Below are 22960 nucleotides of genomic sequence, written 5' to 3'. Positions count from 1 at the left end.
GGAGCCAGTGGCAGCATGACTTACAACCCCGGGCACACTAACATTACTAACAATACTATCGTAAGAACTATGAACATCTTGGACAGGACCGGGGTGCACGGAGCCAACAGCAGCGTGACTTACAACCCCACCTGCACTTACATTACGAGTAACACTATCGGCACCACTGAGGCGCATGGAGCCACTGGCCACATGACTTACAGCCCCGGGCACATTAACACTACCAGTACTATTATCATTATTGGGGTGCACGGGGCCAGTGGCTCCATTGCTTACAACCCCACCTGCACTTACACTACCACTATCATTAGAACTATCCTTACCAGTAACACTGTCGGCACCACTGAGGCGCATGGAGCCACTGGCCACATGACTTACAGCCCCAGGCACATTAAAACTACTAGTACTATTATCCTTACTGGGGTGCACGGGGCCAGTGGCTCCATGACTTACAACCCCATTACCACTACTGGGGGCAGAGGCCCCATGTCCAACTATGATACTATCATCAGAAACCGGGCCAGAGGACCCGCTGGAATCAGAAAAGAGCTGAGGAGTGGACTCGACGGGGTCATCCCCAGAGTTCTCAGACAGAGGGGTCAACTCATTGTCACGCAGATCAGCAAGAGACCCCCAGCTACCAGCACCTACGAACGACGATGCCTGGACATCCCCAACAGCAGAGGTGCCCACCCCCGGCACGACGGCCTGGCGAGATGGGGCACCTTGAGCAGCACCAGACACCTGAGCAGTGCCCCATGAATTGTGGGGGCTTGGGCAATCATGGGACATGTGACCCTCCTTCTTACAGTTCAGACACTTGCCTTTAAGCGGGGAATTCTTGGCGACATGGGCCCCGTGACAGATGTCACATTCGGCCGGCTGCTCAACATACCATGTCTTAACCGCATACCCACCGACATCCAGGGAACGAGGTATGCGGCAACTGCAAATCATTCTCACAACCCGGGTACCAGTGGACAGGCCTACCAAATCAGGGTAGCGCTGATGACGGATGTCCCGCACCTCCCCGAACCCGCTCAAAACCAACAGAGGAGCATTGTCCTCTTCGAAAAGGTAGTGGGATACGAGGACGTTCTGTACTCGCGGCCCACTCGTAACAACATTACATGCGACGTCACCGATGGTGACACGGTCAAACTGCTCGATCTCAGCTTTGGCCTCAGGGCCTTCAAAAGCAACTTGTACACGCTTGCCGGGCATGAATTGCACCGACTTAACTGTAAATTTACGGCCAAAACGTTCATCAATTAACTTGGCAACATCAAAGCAGCTTAGTGTAGCCGGCAATCCGGAAATATCCAGCACTACAGTGCGCTTAAGAGCACGAACCATAATGGACACAGGAACCCCAAGGGTCAAGAAGAAGACAGCTAGGAAAGACTCGGCTTACCCTGGGTTAGGACGAGGTGTCCAGCATGAGTCCCCAGGCGGGTCACCGAGAAAGACAGGATAAGGTCTTAGCAAGGTCCTGACTTGACACTTCCCAGTACTTGATCTTCTTCCCACGAAAATTTCCCCAAAAAGGTACCACAAGGATCAGCAAGGCTTCACAAGGAAAAACGGGTACGTACCACAAACGTAAGCAGCTCCAAAAAGGATAACTATAGCCTGCATCAGGTAAGTATGCCTTCTCAGCCTCTCCGAGACCGCAAAACGCAACTTGTCTGCGCATACCATGTGGTAATGGAGGTCACGTGCTCCTCGTCCTGTCGTGTCGTGCTGTCCACTCGCTGCTATGCTACCTAGAAAAAAGAAGAGAATGTGAAGGTTGGTTGGTTGGTTGGTCACTTGTTCTGCTTTCACTTGATTATTTCTTCCCCATAGGGAAGTGGGCCACGCTCGGAGGTAGTGCTATACCGAGGCAACCCTTGGCCGGGACGAGGCAAGCCTCTTTTCCATGGCCCAGTTCCAAAAATCAGTTTAATATATGAGCTGCTCAATGAGCAGCGTATCAGATATTAAGCTGATAAGAACAGATACTTTTTTTTTTTTCTTTTTTTTTTTTTTTTCCTTTTATTTACATATATACAATGGGCCAGGCGGAGGAAGCTCCGCTGTCGCCCTTAATTTACAATAGTTAAGTTGAAATATAAAGTTCGAATGAAAGCGAGGCTAAAGTACAGTATAATTGTTGACTAATAAAAGCGAGTAAAAGCGAAGGTATTCTGGAGACACCTCGTTTGATTTACACTCCAGAATGCCAGAAAAGCTGAGAAATATTATTGAAAGCGACTATATACAATTGTTTGTGGAAGCGGATGTCCTATTGTTTGCTAATTAAATTACTAATTTTGTTGTGATTGTGATATGATTAATTTTGGCGTTTCGTGTGAAAAAACAAAGCCAGGGAAAGGGAGTGATCGAGCGGCCGCGCCCGGGGGCCTGGGAGCCCGCCCCTGCAAGGCTCAGTCCCCGGGCCCGGCCACCGCCCTCCTTGTCCCTGCCTAAATGATTAAGCGTAGCTTATCGTTGTCCACGCTACACAGTACGTTCATATGGGCCCAAGTTTTTAGGAATTCATTTCGGGGGTAATAGGAGTACGCCGCGGAGAGACGCGTGCGTACCCTTGTTTTTATTTTATTGATAATGGCCTGGGCGGAAGTAACCTTCTGATCGAAAGTGCGAAGGTTCCGCGCCGCCCAGATTTCATTTAAGGTAATATTAAAGAAGAAACGAGAAATAAGGTTTGCCTTGGAGGACTGGCCATCCTGAGGGAGGCCATGTCCGAAAAAAACTAGAGCTGGAGTTAGAGTTAAAGTTCTAGAATAAAAGGGGTGTACAATTTGAAGCACCCACGCTCACACCTGAATTGCCCCATTGCATTCACAGAAGGCGTGAGAGAAAGATTCGGTAAGGCCACAGGTAGCGCAATGCTCGCTGACTCGGAGCCGGCGCCACCGTTTTAGAAAGGCCCCAGTTTTAATAACTCCGTGCGCCAAGCGCCACGCTATATCAGCTTCCCAATTGGTACTCAGACCCCCATATATGCGCGGCCAGATGTTACGCCACGGCAGGGTGAGAGCCAGTTTCCCCTCTCAAGGGAATTTGCAAGGCAATCGCCGGGGAGAGGGGTTCACGAGTTTCTCGTAGAAGGTTTTGACCGTGTAGTCTGGTAGGAGGGTCAAGTCTAGATTTAGGCGATCGGTCGCTGTAAGGATGTGTTGGTAATACAAAGGAGGGGAATCCCCAATGTATTTCGGTACAGCGTTTGATCGCAGGAAAGACCAGCTTTTCGTCTTACGACTCAACGCTAGGCCTATCCAAAATCTAGCGAAGTAGACCCACTTGGAGTCACACGTTTGGTCCCCTATACAGGAAACCCAACGTAGCTTTAGGGCCCGGGCCTTCTCTTGCGGGTTGACAACTGCCAGGCCTCCTTGAGCTAAGGGGAGCTGACGTGTCGACCTCGCCACCAGTTCTGTCTTGCTGTTCCACAGGAAATCATAAATCGCTTTATTAACTCTTGTGTGAACCCATTCTGGCATCGGGTAGACTGAGGCTGTGTACCAGAGTCCCGAGGCGCCCAGAATGTTGGTAATTAGCGCTTTGTCGCATAGCGACAAAGTGCGTTGTTTCCACAGGTTGAGACGATTCGTCAATTTAGATAAGCGATTATCCCAGTTAGCGTGATCCAGGTTCTCGTTACCAAAATACAAACCAAGGATTTTAAGCTTGTCCGTCACCCATGTGATGTTTACAGGGCCGGTTGGCCGACCGGCTGATTCGCCAATCCACAAGCCCTCGGTTTTTGCTGCATTAAGGCGCGAGCCCGATCCCTTTTCGAAGGTATTAATAATGTGAAAACATTGTGTGATGGAATAATCGTTAGCTAAAATCAGCTTAGTGTCATCGGCGTACTGTGACACTTTACTCTGTTGTTGTTTAGAACCGGGGATTTGAATTCCCTGGATTGTTTCGTCGCGGCGAATCGCCTGACCTAAGGTTTCAACCACCAAGCAGTACAGTAACGGTGATAGCGGACAACCTTGCCTTACGCCTCGTCCGAGGCGAAAGGGCGAGGAAAGCCAGCCATTGTTGATGACATTGGATGTAATGTCGTTATAAACCACATCAACCCAACGCCGGAAATGAGGCCCGAAATTGAAACGAGTTAACACGCATTGTAGAAACCCATGGTTAACTCGGTCAAAAGCGTTCTCCTGATCCAGACTTATAATTGCGGCCGATAATTGTTTATGTTTGACATAGTCGATAGTGTCCCGCAGTAAAAAGAGATTCTCGTAGATGCTGCGGTCCGGAATACCGCATGTTTGGTCTTTGTTTATGATCCGTGGCAGAACATGACGTAATCTATTTGCTAACACTTTTGTACAGATCTTGTAGTCAGTGTTTAATAAGGAAATAGGTCGCCAGTTCTTAAGCTCGAGTGGGTCATCTTTCTTATATAAAAGACGAATGATCCCTCGGCGTTGGGTCTCAGACAAAGAGCCGTGTTGAAAGGAATAATTTAGTATTTCAACCAAATCAGGTCCTATCAAACCCCAGAAACGGCGATAAAATTCAACCGGTAAGCCATCGCTCCCCGGGGACTTGTTTGTTGACATTTGTGAAGCCGCTTCGAAACACTCAGCGAGTGTAAGTTCGCCTTCACAAAGTGCCTGATCGTCGCTAGTTAGAAGCTGGTCTAATTGTTCTAATAGCCAGTCTTGGCTCTCCAAGTCCACCGGTTCGGCGGTGTAGAGATTTTCGTAAAAATCTCTGCATTCCCGAAGAATGTTTTTATCGGAAGTGACTGAGGTGTTGTTGACACGTAATTCAGAAATTGCATTCCATGACTGACGCTTGTTTTCGAGTTGGAAGAAATACCTCGTCGGTTTTTCTCCCATCTCGATCCATTGCTCTTTGCTACGGATCATAGCCCCTTCTACGGCGCGATCGTCGATTGTTTTGAGGAGATCTTTGATCTCTGCAAGACGATCGTGATCGGCGGCGGTGTTTGAATTACCGCGAGATGTTATAAGCCGGAACTCGTGTTCTAAATTGGATTTTTCTCGCCCTCTCTCACGGCTTTGTTCAATGCTGTGCGAGATGGCAAGTTCTTTTAGTTGTAATTTACCTGCATCCCACCAGATCCGTGGATCGGTGAAAGCCGGTTTGTTATCCTGCCAGGCTGGCCAGAAATTATTTACAGCTGAACAGAAGGACTCTGATTTTAACAGCTGAGTGTTAAATTTCCAGACGCCGCGTCCCCTCGGGTTTGAATTTCCGAGTTTGACCTTTAGACTAATTATATGGTGGTCTGAGTACCCAAAGGATTTGCATTTAAAATCGGTGATGCGTGATCTCCATGCCTTTGGAGTGTAAAACCGATCTAGCCTACAGCCTATGCTATGAGAGCCGTTGAACCACGTAAACAAACGACCCGTAGGGGAATTTACGCGATAAAAATCTTCTAGGGTTAAAGAATCAGTGAATGCGTGGAGCTGCGTGACCGCTCTGTCGCCAAAACTGTCATCGCCTCCCCATTTGTCCAGCTGAATGTTTGGAACGCAATTAAAATCCCCGACCACAAAGGTGTCTATGTTCGGAAATGTAAAACGCCAAAGGGTGTCGAAAAATGATTCACGTTCTGCGTGGATGTTGGGCGCGTATACATTCACGGCCTGGAAGAAACGGCCTTCGAGTTTTAATTTAACGGTGACAATTCTGCCGGCTAGATCAGTTTTAAAATCAGCGATTCTCACCGTGCTGTTCGGGTGAACGAGTGCAGCGACTCCCGCTGATCTGTTAGAACCTGGAGACCACGCACATTGACCTCCCCAATCTTTCTCCCACGCCTCACCGGAAAAGGTGTCGGCGAGATGAGTTTCTTGTAGGAAAATTAAATCAAAATTAAAAGATCGCAATAATTCAAAAACTTTGACTCGCTTGTGACGTTCGGCTATGCCGTTAACGTTAATCGAAGCTAGCGTCACAGCCATAATCGTAGAAAAAAAGAAAAACATTAAATTTAAATACGCCATAATAGCGGTGATTCGAGTAAAATTAAAGTGTTTAAAAGTAAAGATAAACAAAGCTACTTAGCGGAATAAGTCGGGTTTTTCCCGACGTAGAGAGTCCCAAACTCTGATCAAGTTCGCATAAGCGTCTGGCTTAAGCATGCCTGCCAGGGCTGACCACTCTTGTTCCTCCTTAGCGTTTATGTGCAGACTTTGAAGCGTTCTGCCGTCCACAGCGCTCATATCTCCTTGGGAATACTGAAGGAAGAAACCTCTGCTTCTATAAAAGGTCGGGCCATCCATCGCTTTCATGAGTTTGGTTCTGTCTGGGCCGGCTTGACGAATTGCTCCCATAAATCGTTTTAGTCCCGGTCGTGATGTAGAATTGCCATCGTTCGTTCCCTTCTTAGCGGGTCCCTGAGTTGTGTCAATTGTTCGAGGAGAAAGAGGCCGTTTGCGCGGGGTCTCCTGTGCTTCTCCAAAGATACTTTGTGAGGCCATCGACGCATAGCTGGCCTGGGTCTCGGACTCCATGTCTACTGGGTTGTCTGGGCTTTCGTTTGATCCTGATGCTTTCGCTGTTTTCTCAGAGCTTTCTGAGTCGTTTTCGGCAGGTAAATCGACCTGTAGTGGTGCCTGTTTGTCGGTAGAGGCCATGGGGGGCGAAGCGTTGTTTCGTGGACGCGATCTTTGTGGGCAATTTTGCACTACGTGCTCAGTTGAACCACAACGGTAGCAGGTAATGGGCTGCCCCGTGTACTTAAAATGGACTTCTAAGCCATTGGTGACGATCTTGCGAGGAAGATCCCTGTGCATCGATATAAATTCCGCGACACGGATCCCACGCTCGATGTGAGTGAAACCTTGCTCCGTATAGTACAAGCGACGCAAGGTTTCACTTTTCAATTTTCCATAGGTCTTGAGAAAAGGTAGTAGGTCGCTGTCAGGAAATTCGATGGACACGAAGGTGGAGACATGGATCGAACGAGCGCCCTAGAAAAGAGAAGAGAATGTGAAGGTTGGTTGGTTGGTTGGTTGGTTGGTCACTTGTTCTGCTTTCACTTGATTATTTCTTCCCCATAGGAAAGTGGGCCACGCTCGGAGGTAGTGCTATACCGAGGCAACCCGTAGCCAGGACGAGGCAAGCCTCTTTTCCACAGCCCAGTTCCAAAAATCAGTTTAATATATGAGCTGCTCGATGAGCAGCGTATCAGATATTAAGCTGATAAGAACAGATACTTTTTTTTCCTTTATTTACATATATACAATGGGCCAGACGGAGTAAGCTCTGCTGTCGCCCTTAATTTACAATAGTTAAGTTGAGATTTAAAGTTGGAATGAAAACGAGGCTAAAGTACAATATAATTTTTGACTAATAAAAGCGAAGTAAAAGCAAAGTAAAAGCGAAAGCATTCTGGAGACACCTCGTCTGATTTACACTCCAGAATGCCAAAAATGCTGAGATACATTATTGAGAGCGACTTCATAATCACGAAAAAAAAACTATTGTTTGCTAATTGAATTACTATTTTTATTTTGATTAATGTTTTTAATTATGGCGTTTTATGTGAAAGGCAAGCCAGGGAAAGGGAGCGGTCAAGTGGCCGCGTCCGGGGGCCTGGGAGCCCGCCCCTGCAAAGCTCAGTCCCCGGGCTCGGCCGTCGCCCTCCGTGTCCCTGCCTAAATGATTAAGCGTAGCTCATCGTTGTCTACGCTGCACAATATGCCCATATGGGCCCAAGTTTTGAGGAATTCATTGGGGGGATAATAGGAGAACGCTGCGGAGAGACGCGTGCGTACCCTTGTTTTTATTTTATTGATTAGAGCCTGGGCGGACGTACCCTTCTGTTCGAAAGTGCGAAGGTTCCGCGCCGCCCAGATTTCGTTAAGAGTAACATTAAACAAAAATCTAGAAATTAAGTTCGCTTTGGAGGACTGGTCAGCCTGAGGGAGGCCATGTCCGAAAAAAACTAGAGCTGGACTTAGAGTGAACGCGTTGGAATAGAAAGGATGTATGATTTGAAAAACCCACGCCCACACCTGGGGTGCATTATTGCATTCGCAGAAGGCGTGAGAGAAGGTTTCAGTAAGGCCACAGGTGGCACAACGCTCGCTAACTCGGAGCCGGCGCCACCGTTTTAGGAACGCCCGAGTTTTAATAACTCCATGGGCCAAGCGCCACGCAATATCAGCTTCCCAATTAGTACTCAGACCACCATATATACTCGGCCAAATATTGCACCAGGGTAAAGTGATGGACAGTTTCCCCTCCCAGGCGAATGTGCAAGGCAGTCGCCGGGGTGAGAGATTTACGAGCTTTTCGTAGAAGGTTTTAACGGTGTAGTCTGGTAGCAGGGTTAGATCTAGATTAAGGCGGTCAACCGCTGTTAGGATGTGCTGATAATACAAAGGGGGATGACCCCCGATGTATTTCGGTACAGAGTTTGACCTCAGGAAAGACCAGCTTTTAGTCGTACGACTCAAGGCTAAGCCAATCCAGAATCTAGCGAAGTAGACCCACTTAGAATCGCAAGTTTGGTCCCCTATACAGGGAACCCATCGCAATTTTAGGGCCCGGGCCTTCTCTTGCGGGTTAACAACTGCCAGGCCACCTTAAGCTAAGGGGAGCTGACATGTCGACCTCGCCACCAGTTCTGTCTTGCTGTTCCACAAGAAGTCATAGATCGCTTTGTTTACTCTTGTGTGAACCCATTCGGGCATCGGGTAAACTGAAGCTGTGTACCAGAGTCCCGAGGCGCCCAGAATGTTAGTAATTAGCGCTTTACCGCGTAGCGATAAAGTGCGTTGTTTCCAAAGGTTCAGGCGATTCACCAATTTAGATAAGCGATTATCCCAGTTGGCGTGATCTAGGTTTTCGTTACCAAAATACAACCCAAGGATTTTAAGCTTGTCAGTTACCCATGTGATGTTTACAGGGCCAGTTGGCCGACCGGCTGATCTGCCAATCCACAAGCCCTCGGTTTTTGCTGCATTGAGGCGCGAACCAGATCCCTTTTCGAAGATGTTTACAATGTGGAAACATTGTGTGATGGAATAATCGTTAGCTAAAATTAGCGTCATGTCATCAGCGTACTGTGACACTTTACTTTGTTGTTGGTTTGAACCGGGGATTTGAATTCCCTCGATCGTTTCGTCCCGGCGAATCGCTTGACCTAAGGTTTCAACTACCAAGCAATACAGTAGCGGTGATAGCGGGCAACCTTGCCGAACTCCTCGTTCGAGGCGAAAAGGCGAGGAGAGCCAGCCATTGTTAATGACGTTAGAGGTGATGTCGTTATAAACCACATCAACCCAGCGTCGGAAGGGAGGCCCGAAATTGAAACGGGTTAACACGCGTTGTAGAAACCCGTGGTTAACTCGGTCAAAAGCCTTTTCCTGATCCAGACTAATAATTGCGGCCGAGAGTTCTTTATGTTTGACGTAGTCGATAGTGTCCCGTAGTAAAAAGAGATTCTCGTAAATACTACGGTCCGGAATACCGCAAGTTTGTTCTTTGTTTATGATCCGTGGCAGAACATGACGTAATCTATTTGCTAACACTTTTGTACAGATTTTGTAATCAGTGTTTAGTAAAGAAATGGGTCGCCAGTTCTTAAGCTCGAGCGGATCTTCTTTCTTATATAAGAGACGAATGATCCCTCGGCGTTGGGTCTCCGACAAAGAGCCATGTTGAAAGGAATAATTTAGTATTTCAACCAAATCAGGTCCTAACAATCCCCAGAAACGGCGATAAAATTCGACCGGTAAGCCATCGCTCCCCGGAGATTTATTTGTTGACATTTGTGAAGCCGCTTCAAAACACTCAGTGAGTGTGAGTTCACCTTCACAAATAGCCTGATCGTCGCTAGTCAGAAACTGGTCTAATTGGTCTAATAGCCAGTCTTGGCTTTCCAAGTCGACCGGTTCGGCGGTGTAAAGATTTTCGTAAAAATCTCTACATTCCCGGAGAATATTTTTATCGGCCTTGATTGAGGTGTTGTTTACACGTAGTTCGGAAATTGCATTCCGTGACTGACGCTTATTTTCGAGTTGGAAGAAATATCTAGTCGGTTTTTCTCCCATCTCGATCCATTGCTCTTTGCTGCGGATCATAGCCCCTTCTACGGCGCGATCATCGATTGTTTTGAGAAGATCTTTGATCTCAGCAAGGCGAACGTGATCGGCGGCGGTGTTTGAAGTACCGCGAGCTGTTATAAGCCGGAACTCGTGTTCTAAATTTGATTTTTCTCGTCTCCTCTCACGGCTTTGTTGAATGCTGTGCGAGATGGCGATTTCTTTGAGTTGTAATTTTGCGGCATCCCACCAGATCCGTGGATCTGTGAAGGCCGGCTTGTGATCTTTCCAGACTGGCCAGAAATTATTGACAGCTGAACAGAAAGTTTCAGATTTTAACAGCTGAGTGTTTAATTTCCAGACGCCACGTCCTCTCGGGTTTGAATTTCCGAGTGCAATTTTAAGGCTAATTATATGGTGGTCTGAGTATGCGAATGAGTTGCATTTAAAATCGCTGATGCGTGGTCTCCAGGTTTTCGGAGTATAAAACCGATCCAGCCTACAGCCTACACTGTGAGGGCCGTTAAACCATGTAAACAAACGCCCAGTAGGGGAATTGACCCGGTAAAAATCTTCTAAATTTAGGGAATCCGTGAACGCATGTAGTTGTGTGACAGCTCTGTCTCCAAAGCTGTCATTGCCTCCCCATTTGTCCAGCTGGATATTAGGAACGCAATTAAAATCCCCAAGGACTACAGTTGGGAAATGTGAAGCACCAGAGGGTGTCAAAAAATGATTCGCGTTCTGCGTGGGAATTTGGCGCGTACACGTTCATAACTTGGAACTCCCGATTTTCGAATTCTAACTTCGCGGTGACTATTCGGCCTGCTAGATCGGTTTTAAAATCGGCAATTTTCACTGAGCTGTTCAGGTGAACAAGCACAGCTACTCCCGCCGATCGGTTTGAACCTGGAGACCACGCGCAATGGCCTCCCCAATCCTTCTCCCACGCCTCGCCGGAAAAGGTGTCGGCGAGGTGTGTTTCTTGTAAGGAAAATAAATCGAAATGAAGGGATCTCAAATATTCAAAAACCTTGACTCGTTTGGGTCGTTCAGCGATGCCGTTAACATTAATGGATGCTAAAGAGAGCCCCATGATGATGAATAAGGGAAAAAAACTAATTAAACTAAATCGCGACACGCGAGTGACTATGTAAAATAAGCGATAAACTACCATTTTGAGTAAAATAAACATAAGGTTAACGTTCAAAATAAGTCTGGATGTGCCTTACGTATCTCCTCGTATCCAGTGAGCAGGCGGGCGTATGCATCTTGCGGGATGACTCCTAACAAGGTGCGCCACTTTTCCTTTTCCTTGGTATTCACGTTTAGGCGGCCCAACGCGCGAGAATCAACTTTTGTGATGTCTCCCAATTCGTGTTGAAGGTACAAGGATCTCAGAGAATAGAAGCGATCGCCGTCCACTTTCTGCATCAGTTTCGTACGGTTTATTCCCTTTTCCTTTAAGGCTTGAAGAAAAGCTTGCAGGAAAGTAGGCGTTTTCTCGGAGGTTGTTGGTTTTTTGGCGGTTGGGTTGTCATCTGCTGGTGGAGAGCGAGGTCGGCGCTTGCGATATCCTTCGGTACCTTCGCTCTGCGTTATTGCGGCGTAGCTGGGTGTTTCGGTGGCTGGGGAGTCCTGCGTTGTACAGTCGGTGTTTTCCTGTGCTTCGGGGCTTTCTGCAGTGTCCATGTCTGCGGCGATTGTCTCTGAATCTTGGCTTGGCGTAGTTGTTGTTAGCGTAGTAGCATTGTTGTTATCTGCTCTGGCGTTGTTGTCGGTTCGGTTTCTTGGCGGTTTTGGGCAAGCTTGAACAAGATGCTCGTTCGATCCACACCGGTAACAGACCATCGGTTGACCCGTGTACTTAAAATGTAGCTCGACTCCCCCAATGACCAGTTTTCGAGGCATATCTCTGTCGATTTTGGTGAACTCTGCTACTCGAATGCCACGCTCGATATGTGTGAAACCCGGCTCCGTGTAGAATAGTCCTCGCAGATTTTCCGATTTTAGTTGGCCATATCCTTTCAGCAAATTAATGACATCCATATCTGGGTATTCCACAGGCAAGAATATGGACACATGGATGGTTTTCGCCCCCAGTAAACGCAAAGGCCTGATTGTGGATTCATAATCGAAGCCAGTTGCAGCCAGACGTGTAGCGCTCTCTACTGATCTCAGAGTAATATCGAAACAACGTCCGCCAAATAAAGGAACGACGCCAGTGATATCTCCTTGAAAATCTGGTAGCGATCGTATAATGGATAGCGCATCCACTTCCATGTCACTCTCCACAACCAGACGCACGGATCTCTTCGGAACGAAGGCATTTCGATTCCTCGCCGCCATGAAAAGTCAACGTGTTAAACACGCGTGACTGGAAAAAAACTACAAAAACACACTAGAAACTTGTAAAAGAACGCTAAAAAACTCTCTCTTAGAAAAACTTGAAATGTTACGGCCTCTAAACACTTGAAAAATCGCAGATCCGATAGGAAATAGATAGCACACGCGAAGTTAAGCACGGAGCTCACCAACACACGTCTATCTTAGCCAAAAGGCCGAGAAGCGATGCCCGTAAATGCTCACAGCGGACAAGGTGCTCCCAGTCTCATGGCCACGAGATATGGTGGTCCGATTACAATCCGTGCCAAGGAAGGAATGCCCAAAGCCAACCTGAAAGCGAGGCGCACACAACGATCGCCCTTGTACAGTGGGCAGCAGGACCAGCATTGCATGGCACTTGCGTTGACGGCAAGAGGACAAATGCACATTGTGCTTGCTCTGACCTCGTTTTCATTTTCCCTTATAACAAAGTTAATTTTCACGGCAAATTACTATTCTACGACCATACCAAAGGGAAAACACCGGTTCTCGTTCGATCACGAAGTTAAGCCCTGTCGGGCGGGGTTAGTACTTGGATGGGAGACCGCCTGGGAATACCCCGTGTTGTAGGCTTCCCTTTTTCCTTCTGTACACTTGATTATCTCAAATAATCTCAGTTTCCTTCAATGAAAGAACATTCCAAACCAGGTTTTTTGAACACAACATGCCAACGATATGTCAAAGATGAGACATACAACAAAAACAAAATAGTTCACACGAGAAAGTGGAACTTGTATTCCCAAGGGAGCGCGTGCGCGCGAGATCTTATCAATCCAACGTTTATGACATGAAACGTATCTTTTCGTGTGAGCAAAGAACAGGATACGACAAGTAAGAAATGCATGCACTGTTATGCATTAGATGGAAGTTAACCTAGCCCGGATGATGTGTATACAACGAAGGCTACAACACTATAACATTCATCTTGCGAAAACGTGACTTATGTGACGTAGCGCACTTTAAAGTCTTACTGTTCCCTACTCAACACGGACAGTACGTATTGAAAGGGTGCATAAGACACTATCCTGAGCATAAAATATTTACTCTTTATGATAACAATTCAATTAACTGATAACATAGAGAAACCACAAAGTGTTGGCCACAGAAATGTAACGCCAACTGATCTGGCGGGTCCTCAGTTACTCAATGCAAAACGGGCTCTCCACAATGCAAAAGAAATCTATCGCGATGGAGCAGTACAAACACACATCCACTTACGTTTTCGAAACGATGCACGCGGATAAGAGCTCGACTTGCTGGCATTTTCTTGTCTCACTCGTCTATCGATGGAAATCGATGCGGCTGAAATAAACACGTCCTCTCGCTCTCTCTACGGCCAAGAATGAAAGAAATAAAATCACAGTTTTGCAGTGCACCAAGTACGGAACATTCACCTACAATTTCAGCAGTGGACTTCACAAATACGACTCACCTTCCTTAGTCTTTACACCGCCACCGCATCTCCTTCCCTGCCCTGCCTGAAACGTTACCAACAAACCTTCCCATTAGCCAACTTTGCCACCGGGGTTTGGTGCGGGGACTAGCGCGAACGCAGGTCCCCACTACCAGAAATTATACGCTCGAGTTACCCACATTTGGGGTAATCGCAAGGATCAACCCAATCGAAGTGCAATGAAAGAGCCTCACCTTGAGAGGACTGCCTCCCTGATCACAGTGCCTCCCGCGTCAGGTAAGTTTTTATGTTTAAGGCGAATGACAGCCCCCCAGTGGGGTAGTGCAATGGCTGTCAGACATGTAGACTAATCCACCAACAACGATGGTTCACCTTAAACGAGGGCACACCAGTGCGTCAAACATCACCGGGGAATCGAACCCCGCCCCTACATACAAAAAAAACAGAAAAACAAACATACAAAGCATTGTATTCAAGAGACGCCTCGTCCGACTTACACTCAAGAATAGCAACGCTACAAAATACAAACAGACAAACATACGAGATGACATGAGGACAACAGGGCAAACAAAAAGCGCAAAAGTGAATGGCAGACCAAAGAAGGTCACCAGTCAGACAGACACATCCCGTACAACGGGTTCACTTAAAATCAGAGCGCAACAAAACAGGGTACAAGGACTAGATATGGACAGCAAGGCGATCACCAACAAGAGAAGCGACAACACCACGAGCGCCCCACTGGCGCACGAAGAAACGACGACGACGACGAGCAGAACGGAAGCGACGAAAAAACAGGGGAAGGTTAAAGCGAACACGAGCCTTAACACGCTCAATAACCTCAATGGCAGAGGGACGCACATTACGAAAACGGAAATCATTACGAGCAACCCAGATACAGAATTTGGAGACATTTAGAAGGTAGACAAAGAGACGAGGGACAACACGCAGTTCATCATCTGAAAAACCAAAAAGAACATGACGAAGAAGGATAGAGGGGGACAGAGGGGACGCTGAAAACAGGAGAGACTGAACCCAAGAAAAAACACTAGTGGCCAAAGGACAGTAAAAAAACAGATGCTGCAGAGACTCAACGGGATCGGAGCAAAAACAAACAGTAGAAATACTATAGCCAAAGGAGGACAACCGCTCAGCCGTGTAAAGTACCCCATGGGAGACTTTCCAGGAGAGGTCGATAACGGGACGATCACAATCAAAGAGAAAGAGTTGACGCCAAGTTGCAGGCCAGTATAAGGAACCAAAAAGGGGGGAGAACTTTGAAACACAATGTGGAGTGGTAGCATTCACAGAGAGCAAAAAAAGGTAAACGGATTTAGCGGTAATAGATGCAGCAGGAAAAAAATTAGGACCAGGATTAATACCCAAGGAGGTGGACTGAAGAGAACCCCTACAAGCTAGCCAAGCCGACACCAAAGAACGGTAAAAGGGAGGAAGAGCATCAAGACAAAAGGAGGCTGGAGAGGAGAAAACCACATGAGGAGGGACGTTGAAGGCAGAAGAAAACCAATAAACCATAAAGGAAACCCAAGAAGAAGGGGACAAAACAAACCGACGAATCCACTGTACATGAAGAGACCACACCTTAAGTTGAAAATCAACGACAGAAAAACCACCACGAGAACACGGTTGGACAACAACACGACGAGCAACTAAATCACGCTTACCACTCCAAAAAAAGTTAAAAATAAGAGAATTAATCTCCGCACTGACCCACCGGGGAACATGGACCAAGGAGGCCACATACCAGACTCGAGACAGGACTAAGGCATTGATTACCAATGCCTTCCCACGGAACGAGAGGGAGCGCTGTCTCCAAGAGTTTAAGACGTTTTCAACGGCAGTAATCCGAGGCCTCCAGTTGGCCTCTTCCACATCACCAGGGCCGAGGAAGACACCCAAAACCTTAATCTTACAAGATGACCAATCAATTGCCACCGGTGAATCAGTGCGGCCATTCCAAGCACCAAGCCACAGACCTTTACATTTAGACAAATTAAGTTTTGCACCAGAACCACGCTCATAAAGGGAATAAACATCGAAGACTTCAGAAAAGGCACGTTCAGAGGCAATGACAAGAGAAGTATCATCTGCATAAGCAGAGATGCACGGCAACGAAGAGGAAGAACCGGGAAGAACAAGACCACTAATAAAAGGATTTGCACGAATATTACAAGCTAAAATTTCAACTACCAAAACATAGAGAAGTGGAGACAACGGACAACCTTGACGAACACCACGCGACAAAGAAAAAGACTTCGAAATGTACCCATTAACGTTGACAGAACTACGAACATCCGAATAAAAAAGGTTAACCCAACGAATAAAGGAAGGGCCAAAACCCAAAGAAGAAAGAGTGGATCGAAGGAAAGGCCAATCAACCCTGTCAAATGCCTTCTCTTGGTCTAAAGATAACAAAGCAGCCGGAACACCAGTGAGAGAGCAGAAATCCACTACATCGCGAAGGAAGGCAACGTTTTCCCCAATGTAGCGACCGGGCACTCCACACGTCTGGTCTTTTTCAACCACAAGATGTATAACTTTGAGCAACCGAGCTGCAATGGAGCGAGAAGCAATTTTATAGTCGACATTTAACAGGGTGATTGGCCTCCAGTTCCTTGGGTCAAGGCGGTCTCCCTTCTTAAAGGAAAGGGAGATAATGCCACGACGCTGAGAGGAGGACAGGCGGTCAGAAGCATAAGCAAAATTCAAAACATCAACAAGATCGGAACCGAGAACAGGCCAGAATTTAAGATAGAATTCCATTGGAAGGCCATCGCAGCCAGGAGCCTTTCCTCTAGCCATACCCTTAAGAGCCAACAGACACTCCTCCTGGCTGAGAAGGCCTTCACACGAGTCACTTTGATCCAAAGGGAGGACAGAAGAGACATGCGAAAGAAGCTCAGCACGAGCAAGGGAATCACAAGGAACAGCAGTAAAAAGATTGAGGTAAAAAGAACGAAAGGTATCACATAAACCATCTTTATCAGAAACGAGAGAACCGTCCTCCGCTCTCAGCGCCGAGACATTACGGTCAGCAGAATGCTTTCTCTCAAGGCGAAGAAAGTACGAGGTTGAAGACTCGCCCTCCTCCACCCACTTAGCCCGAGCACGGACCTGGGCGCCACGGGCCGCTTCAAGATCTAAATGTTTAATGCGGTCTATAGTGCTATAATAAATGGGCAGTAAAGAGCAGCGCCCAGCGTCCACGGAAACCTTAAGATGGGCAGCGAGCCGGTCAAGAATGTCACGTTCAAGATGCTTAGACCGACTGCGCTGCTTACAGTAATTTATTGTAATGCCTTTAATGCGAGCCTTACCCTCGTCCCACCACTCAACTAAAGATCTAAAGGACTGACGGCGGCGCCGCCAGTTACACCAAAAATCGGAAACAAGATGAAAGTAATCGTCATCCTCCAAGACCGAAACGTTGAGCTTCCAAAGCCCCGGGCCCGGAGGCACAACGGAAGGGAGGGAGCAGGAGAAAGACAACACGGAATGGTCAGAGTATGGACATGGTAGGATGTCTGCAGAAGACACAAAAGGTAACCAGGCCAGGGGGCAACAAATAAGGTCGATACGAGAGGCTAAAGCCCCATCACGCCTAAACCAAGAAAAACAAGAGTCAGAGGGGTGCTTTAAACGCCAGACATCAACAACACAACAATCAACAAAGAGAGCACGCAACACAGAAGAACTTTCACGAGAAGTGTCGAAAGGGCAAGAGCCACGACGATCCATAAAACGATCAAGAACAGTGTTGAAATCGCCACAAAGGAGGGTAGGGACAGACGAATCAATATGATCAAGACAGCGAACAAAAAACTCATCACGATCAGGGTTGCGATTCGGGGCATAGACACAGGCAACACGGAAGACGGAATCACGAAAATCAAACTCAACTAGCACAAACCGACCATCGAATTCACACAAAACATCACGACAAGCCAGGACAGAACGGTAGAGAACGGCAACACCACAAGAACGATTAGAGCCAAAAGAACCCACACACAGATAACCAAAGCGAGAAACCCAAGAAGACAGTTCAGACATAGAGATGGCGTGAGTCTCCTGCAGACAAACTACCATGGGGGAAGAATGAGACAGCCATTGAAAAAAGGAAAGCCTCTTATCCTCGTCCCTCAAACCGTTAGCATTGACAGAGTAGACTGTAAGTGTCATGATGAGGGGAACAAGGAAAAAAGCCATCATTTCCGGAGGGATTTCTTAAGAGCAGCCAAGGCACCATCAGCACCCTGGACGTGACTACGGCCCTTTTGAGTATCGTAAGGCTTTGGACGAGATTCCAGCTTCGACTTTGACTTAGAAGCACCACAAAGGTGTTTAGGAGCAGCACTTTTGTCACGATCAACATTACGAGTGTATAGGTCAGAATCACCTTTTCTGACATTATCTTTAATACCAATACTTTTGTTTGTTTCTTTATAAGTACCATCTTTTGATTCATTACTAGTACTACCAGCTTTATTACCAATACTTTTGTTTACTTCATTATGAGTCTCTTTGTTTATTCCATAACCACTACTATTTGCATTATTACCATTACTTTTGTTTGTCACTTTGTCTATATTTTTGTTTGATTTATTACTAATATTTAAGTCAGTAACCCCACTACTACTGTATGCTTTATTACTTTTGTTTGTTTCTTTATCAATATCTTTATATGTTGCCAGACACGTACTTTCACTTACAGAAATATCATTAATATCACCAGAGTCAGTCTCCATGCTATCAGAACCACCAAACACGTCATTAATCTGGCTATCGATTGCATTTGCAAGGTCGGAACTCAAGTCACTCCACTGCAAACTGCCAGAGCCAGCATGATCAGGCTCAGTGGATGTGAAAGAGTCGATGGTATCCTCCGAGGAGGACAGGGACAGGGACTGGGACTGGGACTGGGACAGGGACAGGGACAGAGACTGGGACTGGGAGTCCATGGGCTCAGACCCACCGCCAGAAGCAATTACTTCGACGATCGCATCCGAGGAGTCACTATAAGAAACGGGAATGATCGGGTCAACAAGAGGGGCTGGTTCGACAGGAGCAGCAGAAGCAGACGACTCCGCAGAAACGGGAGTAGGCGGAACAACAACAGCAACAGGCGCAGCAGACGCAACAGCAGCAGGCGGGGCATTAGCAGCGTTTGCCTCAGCAGGAGTGGGGTTATCAACAGCGGTACCCCAGGCATTAGGGGGGTTGGGGCAAAACAGTTGAATGTGGCCAGGCTGACGACAGCGCATACACTTTCCCTTGAACGGGCAATCCTGAGCTTTCTGGGAGCCCTCACAAATATCACAAGTCACAGGCATACCACGATACCATGCTTTGCACTGATGGCCATTAACAAGGATGGAGCGTGGGATGTCTCTCGACCGCGTCATACGAACTACGCGGCTGCCATCCATGACACCCTTGAGATGGACCCATCATGAACTACCCCATACTGGGAGAGCGCAGTCTTTACCTCCTCCACATCCACCTCGTAAGGGAGACGGTAAACCAAAACAGTTTCGGGACGGGGCAGTCAATGCCATCAACAGACAAAGAAGTACTATTCAGCACAACCCGTTTAAGCGCTTCGGACGAGAAAGTAACACGGACAGACTTCGCAGGCATAAACTGAACGGACACTACATCACCCTCTTCAAAACAGGCACAGATCTTAGAAGCAACTTCGTCAATTTTAATTTCAGCAGCAAAAGCAGACACGTCTAAAACTACGGTTCTAACAAACGAGCGCGACATAATAAAGAGCGCTAAAAATTGGCCGAAGCCAGATATAGGGCAAAAAGCCCCGCTTACCACAAATCCCAAAAAGCTTGGAGCGGCCAAGAAGACGGAGTGAAGGCCAAAATGGCGACCAAAAAGGCGAGCCAAAAAACACCAAAAATCCAAAAGGATGGACACCAAATGGAGGTACTAACCACGCAGAAAGAACCGAAGAACCATGCAACCAAAATGGTAGGGCCTCCGGCCAAGCACAGCGTTCAGGTAAGTATGCCTTTTCAACCTCTCCGGGACCGCAAAACGCAACTTGTCTGCGCATACCATGTGGTAATGGGGGTCACGTGCTCCTCGTCCTGTCGTGTCGTGCTGTCTACTCGCTGCTATGCTACCTAGAAAAGAGAAGAGAATGTGAAGGTTGGTTGCTTGGTCACTTGTTCTGCTTTCACTTGATTATTTCTTCCCCAGAGGGAAGTGGGCCACGCTCGGAGGTAGTGCTATACCAAGGCAACCCGTGGCCGGGACGAGGCAAGCCTCTTTTCCACGGCCCAGTTCCAAAAATCAGTTTAATATATGAGCTGCTCGATGAGCAGCGTATCAGATATCAAGCTGATAAGAAGAGATTTTTTTTCCTTTTAAAACTCTTTATTTGAGGCACCAAAGGGTGCCTCACTGATCACAAATCCTACTTACAGTCCTTTTAAACTCGTTACATCAAGTTCGGGCCACAAGAGTTGCGGAGTTACTTTATCTCTAATCGTTACAAGAGTTGCGGAGTTACTTTATCTCTAATATGAAAATACTACGGTATAGTAATGATCACCTCATTTTGTCCCAACCTACACACGGAAGGGTGACACCAGAAATGCTGAAAACTGGCAGTAGAAAGCCGGAAATGATCCGTTTTCACCCGGGTATCAATATCGGTCTTAATGAATTTAACTATAGCTGCTGCTGACTCGTGGCCATTGTGAAAAGTGGCTTTGTTTCGAAAAAACCAAATTCCATAAAGAACGGTTTGGATCAGGTAACGTGCTAGTTTGTGAAGTCTATCATCGGTTTGAAAACGCATATAAAAGAAAACGGACCGTATATCAGGTACAAAAGGTTGGGACAAAGGGCCGGAGAGCGTGGAGTTAAAATGAGCCCACACCCTCTTAACGCGGGGACAATGGAGGAAACAATGATCGATGGTTTCTAACCTGGGACAAACAGCGCATGTTGGGGTGTTCGTATAACCCCACCTGTGGAGAGAATCGCGGACTTTAATGCCTCGGAGGATGATTAACCAGGCGATATCATGTTTGTTATTCTCGGAGAGAGGTTCACGAACCAGAGGCCAGAGCCGACAAAGGTCGACGGCACGGACGGAGGTGGCCCACTGGTGATGTAAACAGGGTTCGTTCACTGTTTCCTTCAAAAATTCTAAGTAACAGTCCTTGGACTTAAACGAGAAGTTATCTGAATCACGTAGACGAAGTATCAAAGCACTGAGGGAAGCAAAACAAAATTGATAAAATGCCGTTGGGCGAATAGCACTAGGGGTCGAATTGTCACGTAGGAAAGCCCACTCAGGTCTCAGCCGAGCAAGTTGAGAGCCAATGAAATATTTTAACAAATAAAAGGCCGGGGAGCTAGGCTGGGCAATGGTACCAACAACAGAGGAGATCTTGAGCGCTTTACATTTAACAATTATATCGATAAGGCCCAGTCCCCCTTTCAAAGGGAAGGCAGTCACGGTAGCACGGCTAACAGTCTCAATTCGTGAGCCCCAGAGAAAGGTAAATACTAGTCTCTTAAATTTTCGTACGACCCACTCGGGGGTGGGGAGAACTTTACCCAAAAACCAAAACTTGCTTGCACCTACGATGTTAATAACAGTAATTTTACCAGTCATGGACAGCAAGCGAGTCTTCCATAAATTAAGGTTGTTCTCTAGCTTAGACAGGCGGGGAAGCCAGTTTTCTGGGGTCACATCGATAGTTCCATTGCCAAACCAGACGCCCAAAACCTTCATCTTGTTCACCCATTGAATGCCATGAGGGGTAAGAGGGCACGTCTTCCAGGCCCCCAACCACATGGCCTCACATTTAGAAACGTTTAATTTAGCTCCCGTGCCGACTTCGTATTTACTGAACAGAATAAACAGGCGATCCAAGGAGTAGAGATTCTTAAGGAAGCATGTCGAATCGTCAGCGTATTGGGGTATTTTAAAACATTGGCCGGATGAGCCCGGCAACAAAAAACCTTCAATTTGTTGGTCAGAGCGAATATTACTAGAGACAACCTCAGCACAGATTACATATAATAAAGGAGAGAGGGGATCGCCTTGACGGACCCCTCTCTCTAACGGGATTGATTCAGTCAAAAAACCATTAACGAGAATTTTCATGGACGCATTGAAATACAGGGCCTTTATCCATCTTTGGAAGCTGGGGCCAACGCCAAATCGGCGGAGGGTATTCAAAAGAAAGGTTCGGTCTACTCGATCAAAGGCTTTCTCTTGATCAAGACTGAGTAAAATGCCAGTTTCATTTGTAATGTTGACATAGTCTAAAACATCATGCAACAGCGCGAGATTATCAAAAATTGTCCGGCCTGGTACACTGCAAGTTTGGTCTCGGTGAACGATGGAGGGTAACACATTTAATAACCGATTAGCTAGCGCTTTAGAACAAATTTTGTAGTCCACAATTAAAAGCGAAATAGGTCGCCAATTTCTAAGATTGCGTTTGTCATCTTTCTTGTGAATCAGACGCGTGACACTTTGTTGCATAGACTGTGTAAACATCCCCTGATCAAGACTGAAATTATAAACGTCCACAAGAATTGGGTTTAAAAGGGGCCAGAATTTAACGTAAAATTCGAGTGGAAGCCCATCTGGGCCAGGTGTTTTACCGTTCGAAAGGCCTTGCAAGGCCGCAGAAATTTCATTAGACGTGAGCGGTCCTTCACAGGAAATAAATTCCTCATCTGTGAGCGAAGTATCCACTTTAGAAATTAAATCATCTTGGACAGTTTCATTTACATCTTCCTAGGAATATAATTCCCGGTAAAAATCGAAGTGAGCACGTTCGATGTCAGCCTGCGAGCTATTTTCGTCGCCCGCAACATTAAAAATAGAGGAAACATAATTTTTCTGAATACGGGATTGTTGAAGTTTAAGGAAAAAACGAGCGTGTGTTTCGCCCTCTTCAATCCATTTCGCGCGGCTACGAATCTGCTGAGATTGTTGTTGTAACAAGGAGATCGCTTTCAAAGATGTTTCGAGTTCGTGAATGGTTTTCCGGGCTGAAAAATCCCCATTTAACAGTGCGTCTTTAGCATCGATTAATTGATT

The 22960-nt window shown here is 46.9% G+C and overlaps 1 protein-coding gene, 2 non-coding genes and 3 pseudogenes across 3 annotated transcripts; 1 reads left to right on the top strand and 5 right to left on the bottom strand.

The window, feature by feature from the left end:
• Positions 1-1847: 1847 nt before the first annotated feature.
• On the bottom strand, positions 1848-2051 carry LOC138058550 (U2 spliceosomal RNA; annotated as a pseudogene).
• A 5015-nt stretch (positions 2052-7066) lies between these two features.
• LOC138058553 (U2 spliceosomal RNA) lies at positions 7067-7248 on the bottom strand (annotated as a pseudogene).
• Positions 7249-12898: 5650 nt separating this feature from the next.
• On the top strand, positions 12899-13016 carry LOC138058370 (5S ribosomal RNA). Its single transcript, XR_011133901.1, has one exon. It is a non-coding gene; the product is annotated as a 5S ribosomal RNA (ribosomal RNA).
• Positions 13017-13977: 961 nt separating this feature from the next.
• On the bottom strand, positions 13978-14141 carry LOC138058429 (U1 spliceosomal RNA). Its single transcript, XR_011133952.1, has one exon. It is a non-coding gene; the product is annotated as a U1 spliceosomal RNA (small nuclear RNA).
• A 3939-nt stretch (positions 14142-18080) lies between these two features.
• Positions 18081-19301, bottom strand: LOC138056170 (uncharacterized). The gene has a single exon (XM_068901996.1). It carries the CDS (start codon positions 19299-19301, stop codon positions 18081-18083), a length of 1221 nt encoding a protein of 406 aa, XP_068758097.1.
• Positions 19302-20089: 788 nt separating this feature from the next.
• LOC138058557 (U2 spliceosomal RNA) lies at positions 20090-20265 on the bottom strand (annotated as a pseudogene).
• Positions 20266-22960: the final 2695 nt, after the last annotated feature.

The sequence above is a fragment of the Montipora capricornis genome, chromosome 7, assembly GCF_036669925.1.
Source record: "Montipora capricornis isolate CH-2021 chromosome 7, ASM3666992v2, whole genome shotgun sequence".
Lineage (NCBI taxonomy): Eukaryota > Metazoa > Cnidaria > Anthozoa > Scleractinia > Acroporidae > Montipora > Montipora capricornis.
This window is presented reverse-complemented; position numbering and strand designations above follow the sequence as displayed.